This window comes from Anser anser, assembly GCF_964211835.1.
Source record: "Anser anser genome assembly, chromosome: 3".
NCBI lineage: Eukaryota > Metazoa > Chordata > Aves > Anseriformes > Anatidae > Anser > Anser anser.
In genome coordinates this window covers 40094583-40113739 of record NC_139722.1, presented here as the reverse complement: position 1 = coordinate 40113739, position 19157 = coordinate 40094583, and the positions used below count along the sequence as shown (strand labels likewise).

The 19157-nt window shown below is 41.4% G+C and overlaps 1 protein-coding gene across 3 annotated transcripts; it reads right to left on the bottom strand.

The window, feature by feature from the left end:
- Positions 1 to 847: 847 nt before the first annotated feature.
- PM20D2 (peptidase M20 domain containing 2) lies at positions 848 to 18348 on the bottom strand. 3 transcript variants are annotated; one of them, XM_083831495.1, is made up of 7 exons: positions 17234 to 18241; positions 17011 to 17159; positions 13323 to 13465; positions 10148 to 10302; positions 7891 to 8026; positions 3563 to 3670; positions 848 to 2751 (listed from the first exon to the last, which is right to left on the bottom strand). In XM_083831495.1, exons 1-7 carry the CDS (start codon positions 17657 to 17659, stop codon positions 2549 to 2551), a joined length of 1320 nt encoding a protein of 439 aa, XP_083687621.1. In that variant the 5' UTR covers positions 17660 to 18241; the 3' UTR covers positions 848 to 2548. The 3 variants fall into 3 exon arrangements, 2 of the variants coding, with proteins under 2 accessions (XP_083687621.1, XP_083687622.1); XR_014582463.1 differs by lacking the exon at positions 848 to 2751 and adding an exon at positions 6102 to 6237 and having other exon boundaries at positions 17234 to 18348; XM_083831496.1 differs by lacking the exons at positions 848 to 2751; positions 3563 to 3670 and adding an exon at positions 3754 to 6237 and having other exon boundaries at positions 17234 to 18347.
- Positions 18349 to 19157: the final 809 nt, after the last annotated feature.

Sequence of the window (19157 nt, the reverse complement as noted above, 5' to 3'; positions counted from 1 at the left end):
CTCTTAAATCTAAAGCCTTGGTTTACACAAGCACTGCTTGCTGCTCAGGCATGGGTAATAGCACACTTGTATTCAGAAAATAACGACATCCAAATGGGTCTGTCATTATTTATGGCACCCATATAAAAAAGTAACTTACAGAACTACTTGTTAGTAAAAATTTAGAATAAAATCCAGACAGCCACACCAGTACATGCCTTCGATTTGAAGGATTTACTATATCTGATTCTTGAAGGAACACAGCCTCCTCTGAACCTGTTTTATTGGATTTGCAATACTTCTGCTGCACCAACCGCTAAATGCCAAACAGTACAAACCTACAGCAGAAATGCTTTTCTTGCCTGTGTGCGAAAGTACAGTATTCTACAGTTCCCAACCCTTCCTACCACCTTTCCCTTTTCTACCCAGTGCTGCGAACCCTCCTGAGGCATGAGCAAGGCCAATAGTGCACTGCAGAGGCCCAGAGGCCTCAGGATTCAGCAGATGAAGCCAAGCTAACCTGATCTAGCACTGAGTACCACCTCCCACTTCAACCTGGAGGCTGGGCCAGGTACAGCCTGGGATCATCTGGAGAGCCATCCCAAACAAGTTTCATATGAATCTAGGAATTTCATTAAGTTTAAAAAGTGGAAACAGCCCAAAGATTATAAAGACTATCATCGTATTTGAAGAGCAGCATTATACCCCTCCAAAAAAAAAAAAAGCCATTTGCCAATGGCCAAAATGGAAATGGAAAGCTCAAAAAAATACCTTGCTCTTACAGAATTATACCAAACTAGAGAAAATTAAACATGATATTCAAATGAACTAATGCAGTACCCCAGTATTAATCGCAGGACAAGACAAATAGTTACAACTGCATTGTTTTATTGGTATAAATTCATTTTAATCAGTACATCAAACAGTTTTAATTTCAACAACGATTGCAACAAAGTTAGGATGTGCTTTTATTACAGAGATGTTCAATGATCTTGGACATGATGCAACCAACAGCTATCTGGACAGAGAAGTGAGCAGGCAGTACTCACATCAGCTTGCACAACAGTGCTGCACATATTCCTGTCACTGGGATCCCAACCATTCCAACTCAAAAATAGAAAAGTAACAAAGAAACAGAAATGCAGAGGGAATGAACAGTTTAACTAAAGGATCTCTCTTTTGAAATTAGAAAGAGAGTTTAGTAATTAATAAAGTATAAATTCAGATTAGACTTCTAAAGTTTACCATTTAGAGGATCTGTGCTGTTACAAACAATGTTTCTGACATTATTTTGGGTATGTTGACTTCTTGGGGTATAGTTTGCCTTTTTTTTTTTCAGAAGCTTACTATAACAGCTATGTTTAGGAAAATGTTAGCCAGTACGCTGCTTTTCATTCAGCCTGTCCATTATTCTCAGTAATTTGTATCAGATCAAAAACCAGTTTCTCTATTTATTCATATGATCCTTTAATGAGCCAACTAAAAAAACTCCTGACCGGTCTTCATACAGGGAACACCAACTAACTAAGACTTCCTGTTTTAATTTCTCTGGGAAGTAAAAGGATTAAACACGCTAACCACACACCACACAGAAAGGACAACTGGAAAGACTGAACAGATCTGATACTTAGGATACAGGAGCAGTTTTGAGAAGCCAGTTACTGCTCAAGCAATCCTCAGTGCAAGCTTCTCAGAGCTTACTGTAGGAGCTTGCACACAGCAAGTTAAGGTTACCTTAATTATTACCATGGTACCACACTTGCATCTTTTTAAGAAAAGCACTTCCAGTGGTTTAGCTACATTTATACACTTTCTTTAGATCAGTTAAGCTAGTGCAACACCTTACGCCCTAGACTAGAACTTCAACACATTTAAGCTAGTGTTAAACAAATATATTTAGTTGCTTACTGGTTTTTTTTGGATGACCCCTCCACAATACCTCCCGAAATTTATCAGGAAGGTGGTCAATGCTTTTCGGGACAGTCAACCTTCACAGATCCTGTTCCTATACAAACAGTTCTCTTCCATCAGTAGAAGCCACTATCATCAAAAACAGGCATGCTTCCAAACATATACCCTTCTCTCCACTGAAACCAGCTCAGGCTTTAAAAGTCTGTCTTGCCCCAAGAAAAGGCCAGACAGAAATGCTTCATAGGTCAGAATCAGCCTGTGATCAGATTGAATAATACTTATTTTAGAAGCTTCCAAGTAAATGCTGTATTTACGTATAAGGAATAATACTATTGCAGAGAAAATCACTTCTAGGGATCTAAAAACCCACTCAGGAATCCCAAAGAGGGATCTAAAATCACTTACAGGGATCCATCATTTATTCAACACTGCAATTGAAAGACAACATATGAGATCTCTCTGAAATTTATCACAACACTGAGTACAGCAAACATTACAGCTACATGGAAGTGCACGTTTTTGAAAGCAGTGATTCTATTTGATTCTCCTAAAGTCCCTAAAGCACAGGAGAAAATCAACATTTCTTCCCTACCCAACCCCTCCTGGGATTCAAATAGTGTCTCCATTAAGTCACCCTTGTTGAGATGTTTAATGAAGCTTAGCGTGATGCACATGCTCCTGTGTCAACACCAGATCCTTTGCCAGGTTCTGCTGGATTTAGTTGCCCCTCTTCTTTTAGCTTCACTTGTCTAAAGTCTTCCCTGACTTGTTCTAAAAGATCTGGCTTGAAAATGACATCGAGTGCTGTCATTGCCAAAGCTTTTGCTGTGCGCAAAGCATAGAACTGAGCATTCTGGGACCCTATGGAAAAAAAGCAAGAGAAATTTCAAGCCACATTACTAATATTAGATGCAAACCACTAGAGCACCACATAAAGCATATTTTATGAAATAAGATCCTGGAGTTTCAATTACAAGAACAGATTCCCAAAAATCTAGCTGCACTAAGCGTGACTATCTTCTGATGCCTCAAAACAATTTTTCACATGCAGGTGCTTAACTTTCGATTACTGAGGTAAACAAAATGGAAAACAGGAAAGCAAATGTTCACACTTCTCTTTTTAGAAAACAGTTTTAAGATGTTATCTTTATTTGCAGAGCACTGTGCTTTAGGAGTAAAAATTGCTACCTTTTGAATCATGTTTAGAAACTCTTCAAAAATATGCTGCCAGGGCTAACACTTCTAATTTCTTTAGAGTAGACAGTATACTGAAGAGAACTCTGACTTTTAGTATAAGGAGTGGATCATCTTTCTCATACACATTTAATCTTAAATACAAAAATAGAAGTTACAGAAATTGTCAGTTGCAGAGCTGCAGAGAAAAGCTAAGTCAGTTGTTTCAGGGTCCACATTCAGCTCAGATCTCGTAATGCTCAAGGAAAGCTACTGCACTTCTAGATAGCCCTTTATATGCAGCCACTTTTGTATCTACTTACGCTTTTACACATTTACTGTACAGTAGCTCTGAACACCACAGCAGCATGGGAAAGCTTTAATCTTGGGCAATTCCAAATATCTAGTTTCTAAATACACCACAGTGAAGAGTCAGCAGCCAGACCCCACAACACCTACAGGTTCCAAATGTGAACCTCTATTTCCCACTTCTACTTACCTGCAGCTTCTGTGTACTGCTCAGTATGATTCAATGCATCAGAGCCAATATAAAAATAAGGATGAAGCCCAGGAACTACAAAGGTAACGTTTCCAAAGTCCGTGGAACCTAAAAGCAGCATGAAAATTCTCAGTATGTGCTGAAGAGTTTTAAATGCTGTAGGAAAATGTATAATTGACATAATTTCCATCCCATAATTTTAACTAAATATCCTTTGTCCCAAATACTAAAATGTAAGCATTTCTAATTTTTCATTATCCATACAAAAATTCCCTATCAGAGCCAAGTTTTTCCTAACTAGCCATCTTCAGATGCTGCTCTCCAGCGTGCTTCTTAATCTGTCACTGGACTGCAAGGAAATGGTATCAACATGTCCCTACTCCATTTACTGTTAAATTTTCATCAAGCACCTCCTGATAGTAAGGTGTAATTCAGAAAAGATGAAAGCTCCAAGCCTTGGAGTTTGGCGCAGTCCAGCTATTTCACACCCTGGTACAGCCCCTAGAACCAGGCCCAACAGCTACCCCTTTCACCAGTATGCAAATGTTCCGCATGAGGTAGAGACTCTGAAGAACAAAATCTTTAAACAAAAACAGACTGAGGACAACTGTTTTCTGGTGTGTTTTGATTGTTCTCAGTTATGGAAACATTGACAGCACAAGCACTCTTGAAAAAACAAGATCAGATCTGAACTCCAAACAAGACACGAGTGTTTTGTAAATGTAGAGAAATCTTGACAGCAACACTGCAGATTTTAATTATTCTTTCATACCTGACAAGCACTATCAGTAGGACAGTAACTATCCAAAAGTACTGCGCTATCCACTTAAAGATGCCATCCAGAAGTGATAGATCCCTCATAGTAAGTCATCCAAGAGTCCACAACGATGTCCTGAGTGTTTTTGTGTTACTTTAAAGCCAAACAGGTAATCCACTCAGTATTTAAAGTCAAGTTCTCCCCTACTGTTAGGAAGATGTTTAGAAGCTGGAGAAATCGACACACCGGTTATTGTGAAACTCAGGTACCACAGAAAGCGTAACACGACCTTGTTTCATATGGGGGTAAAAAGGGATGACCAACTAACAGATCACAATTAACTTTTTTCAGGTCAATCAGAATGTTTTTTTTTTCTTTAGAGATAGCATATGAAAGGACTCTTCCAAAGATTTAAAATTATTTACAACATATCAGGTAGTATCCATATCATGACATCCTTGTAAAATGGTAGAAAAAATATCACTTATGCCTTAAGACTTAGCAATTAATTGGTTGCAGAGTACAGATTTTACATGGAAACATATGGTTATTCAAAGTGAGTCCACAGAGACTACATTCTGTGATCAAAAAGGATAATACTAGCTTACTATTTTCTCTGCCTGCGCACAAATGGAAGCAGAAATGCTTTTCCAAAATACGTTTTCCCGTAAATTCAATATGGATTTGAAGAGAATTCAACTCTTAGAACAGCAAGAAGTAAATTTTCAGGAGTCTGTACTATTCATACACTCTTTGGTCAATCAGGTAAGACAAACCCGAAGTCTACGAGTTCTGCCTACTCCAGACTGAACCAAGAGTTGCTGACTTGCCCTAATACACACAGTGCTGGAAAAACTATGCTGGCTTTTTCCCCTGCTCTCACCCAGCAAATGAAGCACTCTAAGTTTCCAAGAACTGGGATGCACTGATCATCTAATTCACCTGCAACTGTGTCCATCTCCAACCTTCTACCAGTTCTAAGTTATTTTTGCTGAATGTAAGTTATTTAAACCAGGCATTGATGGTTTAAAAGATAAGAGTTTGCCAAGTCAAAATTCAGATGGTTTTTAATAAAATTGTGACAGTCAATTCTTCCTCTCTATCAGAAAACTGTTAATCCCTTAGTAACAACCTATCAGCATGTCCCGATAGTTTCCATACAAACATCCAGAACTGTATACTTGCTAGAGATCTACAGATCAGATTTCCATCTGGAAGCATGAATAACAGCACAGTTATCAATACGATATACAGACTCATGCACTATCTTCAACAGAAAGGTACAGGGGACTCCAGCCTCTCAAAAAATATCCTGAAGCAGATGCTGAAGCCTATTCAGGTCACTGAGCACATAATGGAAGCCAGTTATTACCACAACCATGAGAGGAGGTGAAAATGCATCTGATTCCAGGAAGCCTTTATATTCAGCCCCAGACTTCAAAAGCGTATTTTCAAAACATACTGGCACCTTATCAACTATGTCAAACCTGTCCACAGGACGCCAGCAAAACCTCTGAACACTAAAAATATCAAAGTTATCACAAGTGTGGGTGCCTCAACTAAGGCTAGGCCATCTGCTTTGGGAGGTCATCAATACCCTGAAGCAGAGCTACCTACCAGCAGGAGGAACAGCTTGTGGCACCTTCTCAAAGCTACCTCATTCTGCCACACCGTTCTGGTTGCGTGCAAAATGAGAGGAGCGTGCCACAAGGCACACACGAGGCAGTGTGATTTGATAGACTAAAGGAATTCTTCACAATGCTTAGCTGCCTAGAGCGATACCTGTAAGCAGACCGATACTAATACCCATGTAGAGGTGGCAGCGAGTACGCTCATCTGTTAACGACTTTTCCGCTGCACAGACATGGAGAAGCAACTGAGCTATCTTCCTTCCCTTTCAACAGAAGAAACTGATATCCTAAAAGAAAACATCGAAAACCATATGAAAACTAAACAGAAATAGAGGTCTTGAAAAATATGAGACAAAACACTCAACCCTCCCCCAAACAGGGTTGCAGCACATGAAATTCCACTTCTGTCTCTGGAGACTGTGCTTTATTACTCCTGACCCCCCCACCACAAGAATTCACAGGAGAAGCTGTGGAAAGAAAAGTCAGTAAAGGCCCACAGCAGCATGCAATAAAAATTTAATTTCTCAAGTATATTTTGACATTTGACAGGCAATTTAAGGACAGGACAGACATACAAGGAGCTTCAGTTTAAGCAAGTTAATGTTTAATATTTAATCCACCAAGTAACTTACCTAGGAAAGCACTATTAAAAGTAGGTGTTTTTGCCAAGTTCACTGAAAGGATCCCCAGTATTCATATTCAGGATCTCCTGAACCCTTAGTACAATGCTTTGAGGGAAGCAACCAAAAGAGCTCCAGAAAATTTCACTACAGTAAACGTTCTAAGTAAGGTCCCTCACATTAGCCCCGTTCTTAGGTTAAATGAGCAAAGTAGTAAAGCTTAATTGTACCACACTAAAGGAAGAAAAAACTGCTTTTAATTATAACCTGATTTTAAATGCATGCAAAAATAATTGGAGAAAATATTATCCTAATTTGGAAAGGAAGTAGCAAATAGAGGAAAACCAAACCAAAATAACACTAGATATGTTGTGGCCCCCCTCCAAAAAGTTAGGGGAACTGTCTCCAAACACAGAGATTTCAACTGCCCAAAGATTATGTGCATTTAATATAGAAAATACTAATAACACAATTAAACTAGTAAGAACAACTATTTTTACTGAGCATCACTGTTCCCTTCTAACCAAAGAGAAAGACATTTAACATGAGTAGCCTATAAATGTTTATATATAAAGTTATGAACAGTAGTAAAAGCGATAAAAGTCTTATAAGTGCTGCTGATACTTAAAAGAGCTCCTGTAAGAAGATTCAAGGAAGGAAAAAATGTAACGAGAAACCCACCTAGGCATTCAAGAACTCACCCTCCTATTACTATAGGTCTGAGAGACCAAGAAAATGAAATAGTTTGAAGCACGGTCAAGACCCAGAAGTGAGCACCTACTCGAATCACAACCTTTTGAAAACCAGTGTGCTCAATTTGTGAACTAAAATTAGAAGCATAGAATTATCTGTTAATGGAAAGAGGTTTTGATTAGTTACTGAGATACTTACACTTCCACTTAAAAATCTCCTCAAAAATTAAAAAATTTAGTTAGATGGTAGTAAATTTGTTTATATGTAAGCTTGGACAATATTATTAAACAAGGTTTCTAAAAACTCAATCTTACCTGCACTCATAACATAAAGCAGGACTCTGTATGACAAGCCTCAATTCATTCCAAGTCTTAGTGTTTCTCATTTGAAATATTTTCAAAAATATCAGAACATGATTACTGCTTCTCATGTGCTGGGGCTACTTCTGAGCTTCTAGAGCACGCAAACACAGGCCAGAGGTATGATCCTCTTACGCTTCTTTAGTTTTTTTAATTTGACCTTTTCTTCTGACCTGTTTTGTTTAACCTAACTCTAACCCATCATTTCATACACTTGGAAGTTGATCAATCTAACCTTAAGTCACAACAAAAAACCAGATTGAGTTACCTGACAAACCGTTCAAAATAGAGTCTTCTGATATAAATTCTATTCCAAGCTTCTTTCCATTCTCCTTGTAAACCTTCTCCAGGCTCTTATTTGGAAGCACATTGTAGTAATCATTCTCACCACCTTTTATTTCCACCTAGTCAAAAGAAACAGGGGATTAGACATTTTTCTCCAACCTAAGCCAGTTTAATGTAAACAAGGACTGGAAAAGTTAAGCACATGCCCCTATTTCAGGCCTGTATCAAAATGGACGTAAGTGCAAAGTTTCTTTCAGCAATGTAACATTCAGCCAAACATTAGCCTTGATGAAAACAGCTTGTTTTCTGTCAAGCTGCACTAGACAGCAAAGTTCAAGAAGCACAGACTTCATGGACTGCATCTCCACGAACAGCAAACAAAAATGACCTGCAATAGCTTCTAATGATTTCCACTGCAGGTACTATTAAGTTAGGTCAAAAGCAATTTAGTCGTCCACCAAATTCTGTTTTACTGTTTTTATATTTAGATCAGTTCCAATAATCACAGCCCTTTTGTTTATGAAGCAGTCCATGGGACCAGGTGGGTGCATCCAAGGGTGCTCAGTGAGAAGGGAGCAGCGCTGCAATCAAGGAGCTATCATTTCCAAAATGTCACTGAAGTAGAGGGATGTTCCAGATGACTGAAAGGGTTAAAAGTGACATTTATATTGAAGGGCAGGGAGGACCTTGGAAATTACTGACTGGTAAGACCATCCTGTCCTCAAGTTCCTGGAGAGATTACAAAGCAAATCCTCCCTACGTCCAATACCCAGGCACAAGAACCACGAGGCAGTTGTAACATCCAGCATAGACGGAAAGCAAAGACATCCAGCAAAGAAGATGGGGCATAACCATGCTTAGCTTTTCATGACTATGCCTGGCATGGTAGACATGGAACACATTGAGATTTAAAGGGTTATGAGCAGTGGCACAAAAATCCAAATTATTACAGGTTTCTTGCAGTAAATATTGGTGTCATTACTGTTTTAGTGTTCATTACTGTTACAGACAACAAGTAACAGTGCACTCAGCAAGTTTGCCAACTATACCAAGCCAGTGGGGAACAGGTAAAAAGCTGGAGAGTAGAGGCAAAAGATAAGTTGAAGGGTTAACTATATACTATTCAGAAGGATGTCAACAGGCCAAAAAATAAAAACAGGCTGACAGAAACCTCAAGAACTTCAACAAACTGAAGTACGATGCCCTACACATCTAGGAGAAAAGCATCCCATGCAGCAGTACTGGCTGGGAGCCAACTGGCTGGGAAACACAGTAGGTTGAACAGGGTGCAGTAGTGTTCCTGTGAGGTAACGGGACCGAATGCAAACCGAGCTGTATTAGTAACACCAACCAGCAGGGTGAGGAAAAAAAATTCTTCCCTTCTCTGACTCCTATAAGATCAGATCTGGTGTACTCTGCTTGGTTTTGTGCCCCTTGTCTCAAGACTGCAGCAAGTCTAGGGGATGGCCACCAAGATAGCTAGGGTGTTGTACACCATGACAGACAAGGAAAGGCTGAAAGAGTTGGGTTTGTTGAGCTTTCAGAAAAGGTGGTTAAGGGGAGATCTTACTGCTGTCTACAGCTACCAGATGGGGAAAGTACAGAGGAGGCAGAACCAGACTTTTTATAGATGCCCAGTGATACAATGAGAAGAAAGAGGAAATTCTTATGGAAAGAACAGAATCACAGAACAGTTAAGGCTGGAGGGTCCCTCTGGAGGTCATCTTGTCCACCCCCCCGCCACTGAAGAAGGGCAGCCTAGAGCTGGTTGCCCAGGACCACGTCCAGAATACTACTTTTTATCTTGAATACAGAGACTACACAATCTCTGAGAAACCCACTCAAGCACTCAGTCATCACAATATAAACATCAGGAAAATCTTGTTTACCATGAGCTGGGCAGAACACTAACAGGCTGCCTAGTGAGCTTGTGGAATATCATGACTGGAGGTGGTCACAACTCCCCGTGGCCCTGAGCAGTGTGGTCCAACTGGCTGGGCTCTGAAAAGGGAGTTAAGACAAGATGTCCTCTGGTGGTCTCTCTCAGCCTACATGATTCTGTGGCATCCTATTTGTAAGCCAAAGCTTTCTTTCAGGACACAAAGCAACTGAATAGCACACAGTATCACAGAAATTTACATTTTTTTCAGCCAAACACCATGCAGAAAAATGCTGGGCCTGAACAGGGAATATCTTATCTCCGGTGTAACAGAAACATAGGACCATGAATACATACTTACTCTGCATCCTGTGGCCAGTGCTGCAGCTTTGAAGCAGTTCTCAACCTTCTCTGTCAGAACAGAAAGATCTTTCATTGATGGGGCACGCAAGTAAAACTCCAGCTCAGTGTAAGAAGGAATAATGTTAGGTTTCACACCACCATTTTTTATTATGCCTGCAGAAAGAGAAAAGCCATGTTAACAGTGTTAAACCCAACTGCTTGATCTTCATCCCTGTCATGAAACTCTTCAGTTGAACTAAATACAGACAGAACCAAAACATCAGCTAAGCATGAAATACAAAATGCCAAAAATACAGCGCATGGACAAAATTTCATCACCACATCGGATTAAGTCGGATGCGTACATGCTTTCCGGTGTGATTTCATCCTATTCCTTGGTTAGACATCTGTTACGAGCCTAAAGACAAACCAAACTAGCATTTATAATTAATCCCCTGGAATCCGATGCATCACAGTTGTAAAGTAATCTGGCTGTCATCAACAAAAAAAGCTGTTATAAAGGCTACCTTGGATTCCATCTTTTAAAGGCTTCCACATCTAGGCTATTTCCAACTTCTTTTGCCAGCCTGGACAGAAATTTTAATAAGCTACATTTGTCTGCAATGCTGGAGTAATGCGTCTACTCCAGGGGACAAAGTACATTAGATTCCTCATACCAATTCTTTGGAATATTGCAGCGTATACTATATGTACAATTTTATTCAAGGGTGAAGTGCTCCCTCAAGGAAACACGGCAACTACATAGTTTTCAATTATGGCCTCAGAGGCGTTATCATAAAATACCATAGCATTTAGCTATTTCAACAATAAAAAGTTGCAGACCTCAGTATCACATTAGATTTTAATGCAGTAACAGCTAGTTGCTTTCAAAAGGCTGCCTTTGTTCCTAGGTCTCCTACCCTCAATTTATATATGTCAAATATAACCGGTTTTCTCTAGAACCTGAGAAACTATCTTATCTGCTTTAAATGGAAATACTGCACAAAATTACTGATGGGTAATTTTGATGTGTGTCACTGAAGCCTGGAAAGACAGCGCTATCAGAATGCAAATGGGCAACAAATATTTACCTTTGGTACAGAAAGTCTATAAAAGTCTATAAAGACTAGGAACTCCCACCCCTTCAAGTGAAGCTTTATTGTCTTGAATACAAAATAAACAGAGCACTGAATCAAACACCACTCAGTACTGGTACGTAAAAGGAACAGCTCAGGTGAGATGGACAGACATCACAAGAAGGGAACCAGCAAGGCAGCAAATAAGCAATCACACGAAACTACGTGACATGACATTTGCTCAAAACAAGTTGCTTAATGAGCAAACAGCTTCCCCGTCTTCAATGCACTTGTGAACAGAACCGGACGGAGTCTAACAGCATGCAGTTTCTTAAATATAGATATGCAATACTGATTGGAGAGATCTTAAGAAGTAGGCTGTCTTACAGATGGAATCCGGCTCCTACCTGGAACTTCTTTTTTGCAACCTGTTTAATGCTGCTTGAAAGGAAAAAAATCTCAATTCCTGTTTTCAAGGGGCAACATTTACTTGGAAGTGGAGAAGAGATAAACCTATCAAATATTAGACAAACTCACAATAACATTGTTCATTTACATTAACCACTGCTCAGAGATTCTAGACGTGAAATAATGGAAACTATTCCAGTGCTTGTTAGTGGGTTAAGACGAAGATTTTTAGGATCACTTAAGACAACTAGTGATGTTACTGAAGCCTGCAACACGAGACCTCCAACACTGCTGTAAGTGAAGCGTTCCTAAAATTAAACACCATTCTCATTGCTTGTATCTTTCCAGAAGCATTTTAAATATTTCCAGTTTGAAAATCAAGTTTATGGCAGCAGTTGTATCAACACAGCAATTTAAGTTTCACTGTAGTTCAGGAAGTGCTACCCCTAACACGGTTTGTTTATATAGTTTTTGCCTATATTACCCATGTGGCCTTTAGAAACTGAGAAGAATCTGCCATTTTAGGCTCAAATCCGATAGACTTGGACACCTTCAACTCCAATCTTAAACCTGCAACATGAGTTTCATACACCCAAGCCTGTAATTGTATGCCTTGTCTCCCACAGAGCAATAGGACAGAGCTAAGGCTGTGCCCTCTGTAGGAAGTTCATTTGGGCAAGCTGCACAGCAGAACTGCAAGGATATATTCATCTACAGTGAGAAGGATTTGGGCTTCCTGATTCCATTTCGATATCCTGGAGAGAAATATGCACAAGTATTACATGGCACAAGCAACCAAGACACAATGATCATTAGCTCAGGACTCCTAGAAGTGTCATAGTTCATAGCGAAATTTCCAAATAAACAGTTCTACATTCTCAAATCTTTTTAGAAATGGCCGTATTTCTTAATTTAATAATTTCTTAATTTAACAACTTTGAAAAAGCTGTGTTGGGTGCAGCAAGGGAAATCTGTGTCTACAGCTAATGGGCAGCTTCCACCTAAACTTCTGCAACTTTCTCACCATGCAAAAAGAAATGCAAGGTATTCAAGGTAAGTTAAGCTTAATGGTTAACATATCTTACTACAGGAGGAACACACATTTCTACCTGAAGCTCTACTAGGTATTAAATAATAGAATCCAGTGCACATCTGACTGACCCACTATTCACAACTATAGACTCCTGCCATTACTTGTTTTTAGCACTTCAGCAAATAAATTTCAGTCACAGGACCGCCATACCTTTACATAAATGTCAACATAAATTACTTCTAATTAATGGAATGCCTACTAGAAAAATGGTGCAGAAAGTAATCATTTTTTAGAAGCCTTTAATCTTATGCCTGTGCAAAAAGGCATACATTGGCTTTAAGGAATTCAAAGCCCTGTAACAAAAACTTCGCTGTTTCGTTCTGAACGGCAACATCAGGTGCAAAGACTTAAGATTTGTCTAGTATCTACTTACATACCAGTGTCTGCTTTTGAAGCTGACCCGTAAGTCCATTTCCAGCAGTTATTTCTGACACCAACGTGATTGTAAAAATTACAGACAAACTACTTAAATTAAATAGTGCAATTTCATAATATTTGAGGTGACACTAGTAATTTAATGCAATAATGCAGTATTTTAAATTGTGGGATTTCGTAAGTTAGTATTTGAACAGCCTAAGGTCTTACGTGCTGGACGTCAGATTTAATGAAGGTCTCACCATGAACTCTCCAGGTTGGTTTCATTTGCTGTCTTAAAACAGACAGATTGTTGTATGCAAGAACAGCAGCATCTAATGCATTAACTCCTTCCCAAGGATAAGCAGCAGCATGAGAAGCTTTTCCATAGTATTTCACAGTCACGCTAGGAAATAAAAGGCATTGCTTACTTGCTATTCATTTACTTAAAAACCCTCTAAAATACAAAGTTCCTTTTGTTCACACAATCTTACTTAACTTACGTGCAGCAGAACACCAAACAATTTACCTAGCACTACACTGTTGCAAAGCTAAGCTGTATTTGAGTGCAGGATGGTCCTGAAATATTTCTAGAAAACCAGTGGAATGAGACAACAAAGAACTAACTGGGCGAAAGAGTTCCCATAATGTACAGCCTTTTCCATGGATTGAAGGCTTCAGATACTAATTAAATGTCTCTACTTTTCCATATCTGCCTGCCTATTCTGAGACAAAGCTACTAATATTCTTCTCAGAGGATAATAAACTTTTCTCCGATTCAAAATTAGAAGTTGATTGTCCTAATTCTTGCCAAACTTTTAGATGTGTGCTGCATAAGACAGCAAAAGCACATTAGTAAGATCACATATAACCCATGTCTAAAAAAAAGTTTTAAGTGTAGTGGAAGTACAACCTAGCATATAAAATATACATTACCATGCTACCTCAAAGATGTTCTTTCCCTGCACACCTCAAGAAATGCTGGTAGAAATAAATGCTTGCAAAGATAGAGAAATCTAGTGCAGAAGCTGTAAAACTCAAAATACTGTACCTACACATATCCAGTAAGATGAAGCCAAGCATGAATTCTTATGAGTGTCACTTCGTAGGCTTACAAAGTAATTTATTTGGTGTTTTGAATTACATGCAAACTCATTACAAGAGGCAACTACTAAATACTTATATCTATCTAAAGTATTACCATTTATCAAGTGCAAATACTAGTTTTTAATCAATCCTAAAGATTTTAACTTAACAGGTTTGATCTCAAAACCAAGTCCTGTACATATAACGCTCCATCCTCAGGACCTCAGTCTCCTCCAAGACACACCACTTGGCTCTCACCCAGCCAGGCACAGCCCAGCTGGGCTGTCCCCGCCTCGCACAGACACCAACTTAGCCACTTGCTTATCCCGAACTGACCCCTCATGTCCCGAGCCGTGCCACAGCTGTAAGTCCGTAGCTGTACTGAAATACTGGAGAGCAAAGAGGGACACAATGGAGTCCACACTTGCAGCAGAAAAACTCTCCCTCAGAGATTACTGTCTGCAATCCAAATTAAGGTTTTGTAATGTCCCTTTCCTTCCTCCCTTGTCCTCCAAGGGAATCTGTTGAGTTTTAATTACAATTATCATATATGTAATCAAGAAAACTTGTCCATTAACACCCCAAGCATTAGATTGTGGTCCCTCAAATCAACTTGCAAAGAAGGCAGGACAGATCCCTGGCTATTCTCCAAAAAAATGGAGAGGAGACAAAGCAGAAAGTCATGTTGCAATCGTTTTTGTCCACAAGAAACATGGGCTGCTTAACAAAAATTGTTCTTTCAACATTCATTTTCTTGTAGCCTCTATTGCTACGTAAGTGTCATGTTCAGAATAAAAACACATTTTGGTGAATAATACAACCCTGAACAAATTCATGAACATCAGCAGAACAACATGGATCCTGTTTGACCAACAAAAAAAGTAGGCTGATTAGGTGAAGAGTGACTAAGAATTGGTAAATTATGGCACATATGCACAACAGTTATCCCAATATGTTATTTTGGGTTCAGGCACGAGATGCCAAATTCAGAGTTTGCAGATACAGTAAAACAAATAACACAGTGATCAGTAATCCTTAAATTCCTTGGGAACTGAAAGACCAAATGCAATGCATGAAAACAGTCTTTGTACCTCTGGAATCTCATTATTATATAAATCATGGCATAAGCTGAGTATTTCAAGCTTTTGGAGGTAGCAAGCTCTTTCACTCAGTGCTTCAATTCCATGCCTCCTCCATATTCAAGGTTTAAAGGCTATCTACAACTTGTATCCAGCAGTAGACTATCACCTCTGAAGGGAGATCCCTAAATCTTACTGTATAAATCAAAAAAGGCCACTACAAGAGATAAAATGAACACAAAGACAAACATATCCATGAAGATTGTAGTTTGACGATTATAGTGTTAAGAGACAGCAACCAAAAGCCAAGCAAAATCTCAAAAGGACACTGCAATAAGTAGTTAAGATTCTTTATATGAACAATGAAGGCAAATAAGAGAGGGCTAACTATGGGAAGAAGACTAGTTCTTGTCAACTTTTTGACAATTTTTACCATAAAACTGTCAATTTTTACCATAAAACTAAGCAGTAACTGAGGTAAATTATTCACCAGGAAGAACACTGGCAAAATTAAAATGACCAATAACATCAAGCACATAGGCATCTGGAAGGTCACACGTTTCATTACAGAACCCAATGCAATACTTGTAAAAAACACACAACACAAAAACTCCTTTGCACTGGAGGGAAGTTACTAGTGGAGTCCCTGCAGGTTCGGTCCTTTGGATCGAGCATCACTAGTAACTGTGGAATAAAGTGTACTAACAAAAACTGCTGGCAAGACTACTGCTGGGACCCTATGAAAACAGAAGAGGTTTAAAATACCGAAAGAACGGCATGACCCTGCAGACCAACATAGCAAGAACAGAATTAAACTCAAAAATACTTTAGAAATCATGCAGTTCCAGACTAAGCATTTCTTTGCAAATTGCTTGCTTGAAAATGACTTAAGAGGAAAGTTCATTAGCTGTCTATGGAATAAGGCACTAGTATGCTGAAAGTCAAATCCCTCTAAGGTGCATTTCTGCTGAGATTTCCAGGAAACGAGACACTGTGGCTCGAGCATTAGCTCAGTAAGGTCTAACTGAATTCCCCTGGCAAAACTGTGAACAATTCTGGTTAGGAACATCCAGCAAGGAGCACTTCAAGACAAGTCTCCCTGAATACAAATGAAGAACGAGCACAGAATAAACACTAGAGCTAATGAAAAGATGGCAAGGCCATGTCCCCATAGAGCTATCTGACAAAAAAAAGTGGAGTGAGGGTATGGCTGCTGCCTACACATACACTGGGGGTACACATGAGGTAATGCCAGGAAATAATTTGGTCAAAGACAAAGCTGATGTTAAAAGATACAGAATGGCCATAATTAAATTTAGGCTGAAAATCAATCAGGACCCAAAAAGCAGTCAGGCTTTGCTGGTTAGCTGTTTCCAAAAGTGAGAAAAAACAAACACTTCCACAACTGACTAAAATAAAACATACAGAGAACTACATGCCCTGATATCCAGGAAAGCAAGAAACTACAATCAATGAGATGTCCCAATTATCACATGCATGTATAAGAAATGCCCAGAAATATCGGAAGAGAAAACAGATTTGGGGGACACAAGATTATCCCTGAGCAGCCAACTATCCGAATGTCATGCTGAACGCTGCACTTTGCACTGCTCAGTGTCCAGAACAGGGTCATGGCTCCTCAGCTGACTGCAAATACCTTGTCTGGAGGGCACCTGCAAGGTCCCCTGCCTAAGTTCAGCCTCTTCCAAGCAGCAACCCTGTTCGGGGAGAGGAACCAAAGACAACACAGCAAGACAACCCTTTCCACGTGAACCCGCTCACTCACTCGTGCTCAGCCACATCAGGCAGATATGCAGCATTTTCCTGCGAGGGGTGCGCCATAAACACCACATCCAGGTCATCAAACGCCCCGGCGTTTATCAGGTCAATTTTGCCACCTCCTTGCTCCTCCGCAGGCGTCCCCAGCACGGCGATCTGCAGCAGAAACACACAGAGTCAGGGGCGGCACAGCCCGGGCACGAAGCCTCGGCCCTCGGGAGGGCTCTCACCTGCACGGCGACGGGAGCAGGCTGCGGCAGGCTCTCCAGGGCGGCCTTGAGCCCCAGCGCGGCGGCAGCCCCCACCTCGGCGATGAGGTTGTGCCCGCAGGCGTGCCCGATGCCGGGCAGCGCGTCGTACTCGCAGAGGAAGGCGAGGCGGAGCGGGGCGCGGGGCCCCCGCGGCCCGGCGGTGCCCCACTCGGCGCGGAAGGCCGTGCCCAGCTTGTAGCGGGGCCGCACGGCCCAGGCGGCGCCCGGCAGCTCCCCGCTGGCGAAGAAGCCGGTGAGGGCGTCGTGAGCGTGGTGCTCCTCGTAGGCCAGCTCCGGCCGGCTCCAGATGCTGCGGCTCAGGGCGCCCAGCCGCGCCGCGTTCAGCTCCACGCCCTCGCACGCCCGCTGCTTCAGCTCCTCCAGCAACGCCTCCTGCGGCCTCATCGGGCTCCGACGGCTCCTGACGGCTCCTAACGGTTCCTAACGGCTGCCAACGGCTCCTAACGGCCCCTAACCGTCACGCCACGCGCACCTGCCGAGCAGACGCTGCGCCGCCCGCCGCTGCCCCGCCTTTTATGGGCTCTGCCGTGCCGCAAGGGGCGCTGGGAAATGTAGTTCTCTTTGGGGCTCGGGGGCCGACGGCCATTACGGGCGTCCGAGGCGTGCCTGGAGCTTTGCTGCTGTCTCTCAGACTTTTTGTCTCTCATCATCGTATTTGTCCCTCAGACAGTTCCTTTATTTCACAGTCCCAGAATGGCCGAGGTTGGCCATCTGCTCCATCCCCTTCCCATGTGGACACCCAGAGCAGGCTGCCCAGGACCATGTCCAGGTGGCTTCTGAACATCTCCACGGAGGTGACTCCACCACCTCTCTGGGCAGCCTGTGCCGGTGTTCAGTGACCACACAGCACAGAAGTGTTTCCCAGTGCTCAGACAGAACCTCCCACGTTTCAGCTTGTGCCCATTGCCTCTTGTCCTGGCACCAGGCACCACTGGGATGAGCCTGGCCCTGCTGTCTTTACACCCTCCCTTCAGGCATTTATGTACATTGAGAAGATCCCTGCTCTTCTCCAGGCTGAGCAGTCCCAACTCACTCAGCTTCTCTGCATAGGAGGGGAGCTCTGGTCCCTCGATCACCTTGGTGGCCCTCTGATGGCCTCCTTCCAAGTCTCTCTTGTATGGAGTGGAAGGGAGGGAGTCATTTCATCAAGTAGATAGAAGTCCTGTTGTTAGCATTCATGAAGACACATAATCCACAAAGTGATTATGTGAAGGTGCTTTATTAGGCCCCAGAAGTTAGGGGCATGCCTACCCAAATCTAACTTCGTCCAATTTGTTCACTCTGTTCTCTTTTATCTCCTAAAATATTACATATGCATTAAGTTTCACAACACATCTATGCATATTCATTTCCTAGCTCTGCCTAGCCCTGCTTCATATGCTAATTATCTTATCAGTCCTTCTGCGCTTGCGTATTACTCTCTGGTGGTCGTCCAGGTGGTCGTCGGGATGAAGTAAGATGTCTTCATCAGAGTTGAACTTTTTAACCTTTTCTTCTTACGCATGCTCTTTGAGCCCTTGGTCTCAGTCCAAGCCGCAAAGTTGGTTTGATCCAGTTCTCGGGGTCTGAGAGGCCCCAGTTATCTAGATGTCTTGCAAATTGGGCATTCTTTTAGTCCTCCTTACTCCTCATCATGAATTGGTGCATTCTCTCATGCCATCTTTGCACATATATTTTGTATCTTCCAAGTGCAGCCCTGGAACAGTACATAGCAAATGTAACACATATTAAGCAATATTGTATATTTCATCTTCTATTACCAACACTGTCTGCTTGCAGTTTTGTTCCCCCCTTGTCATTTCTGTGGGATTTCTGGCCCTCGAGCAGTTGGAGTCCCCAACTGGTGCAGCTGACCGGGTTGTGGTGGCTCCAGATCTCCCCA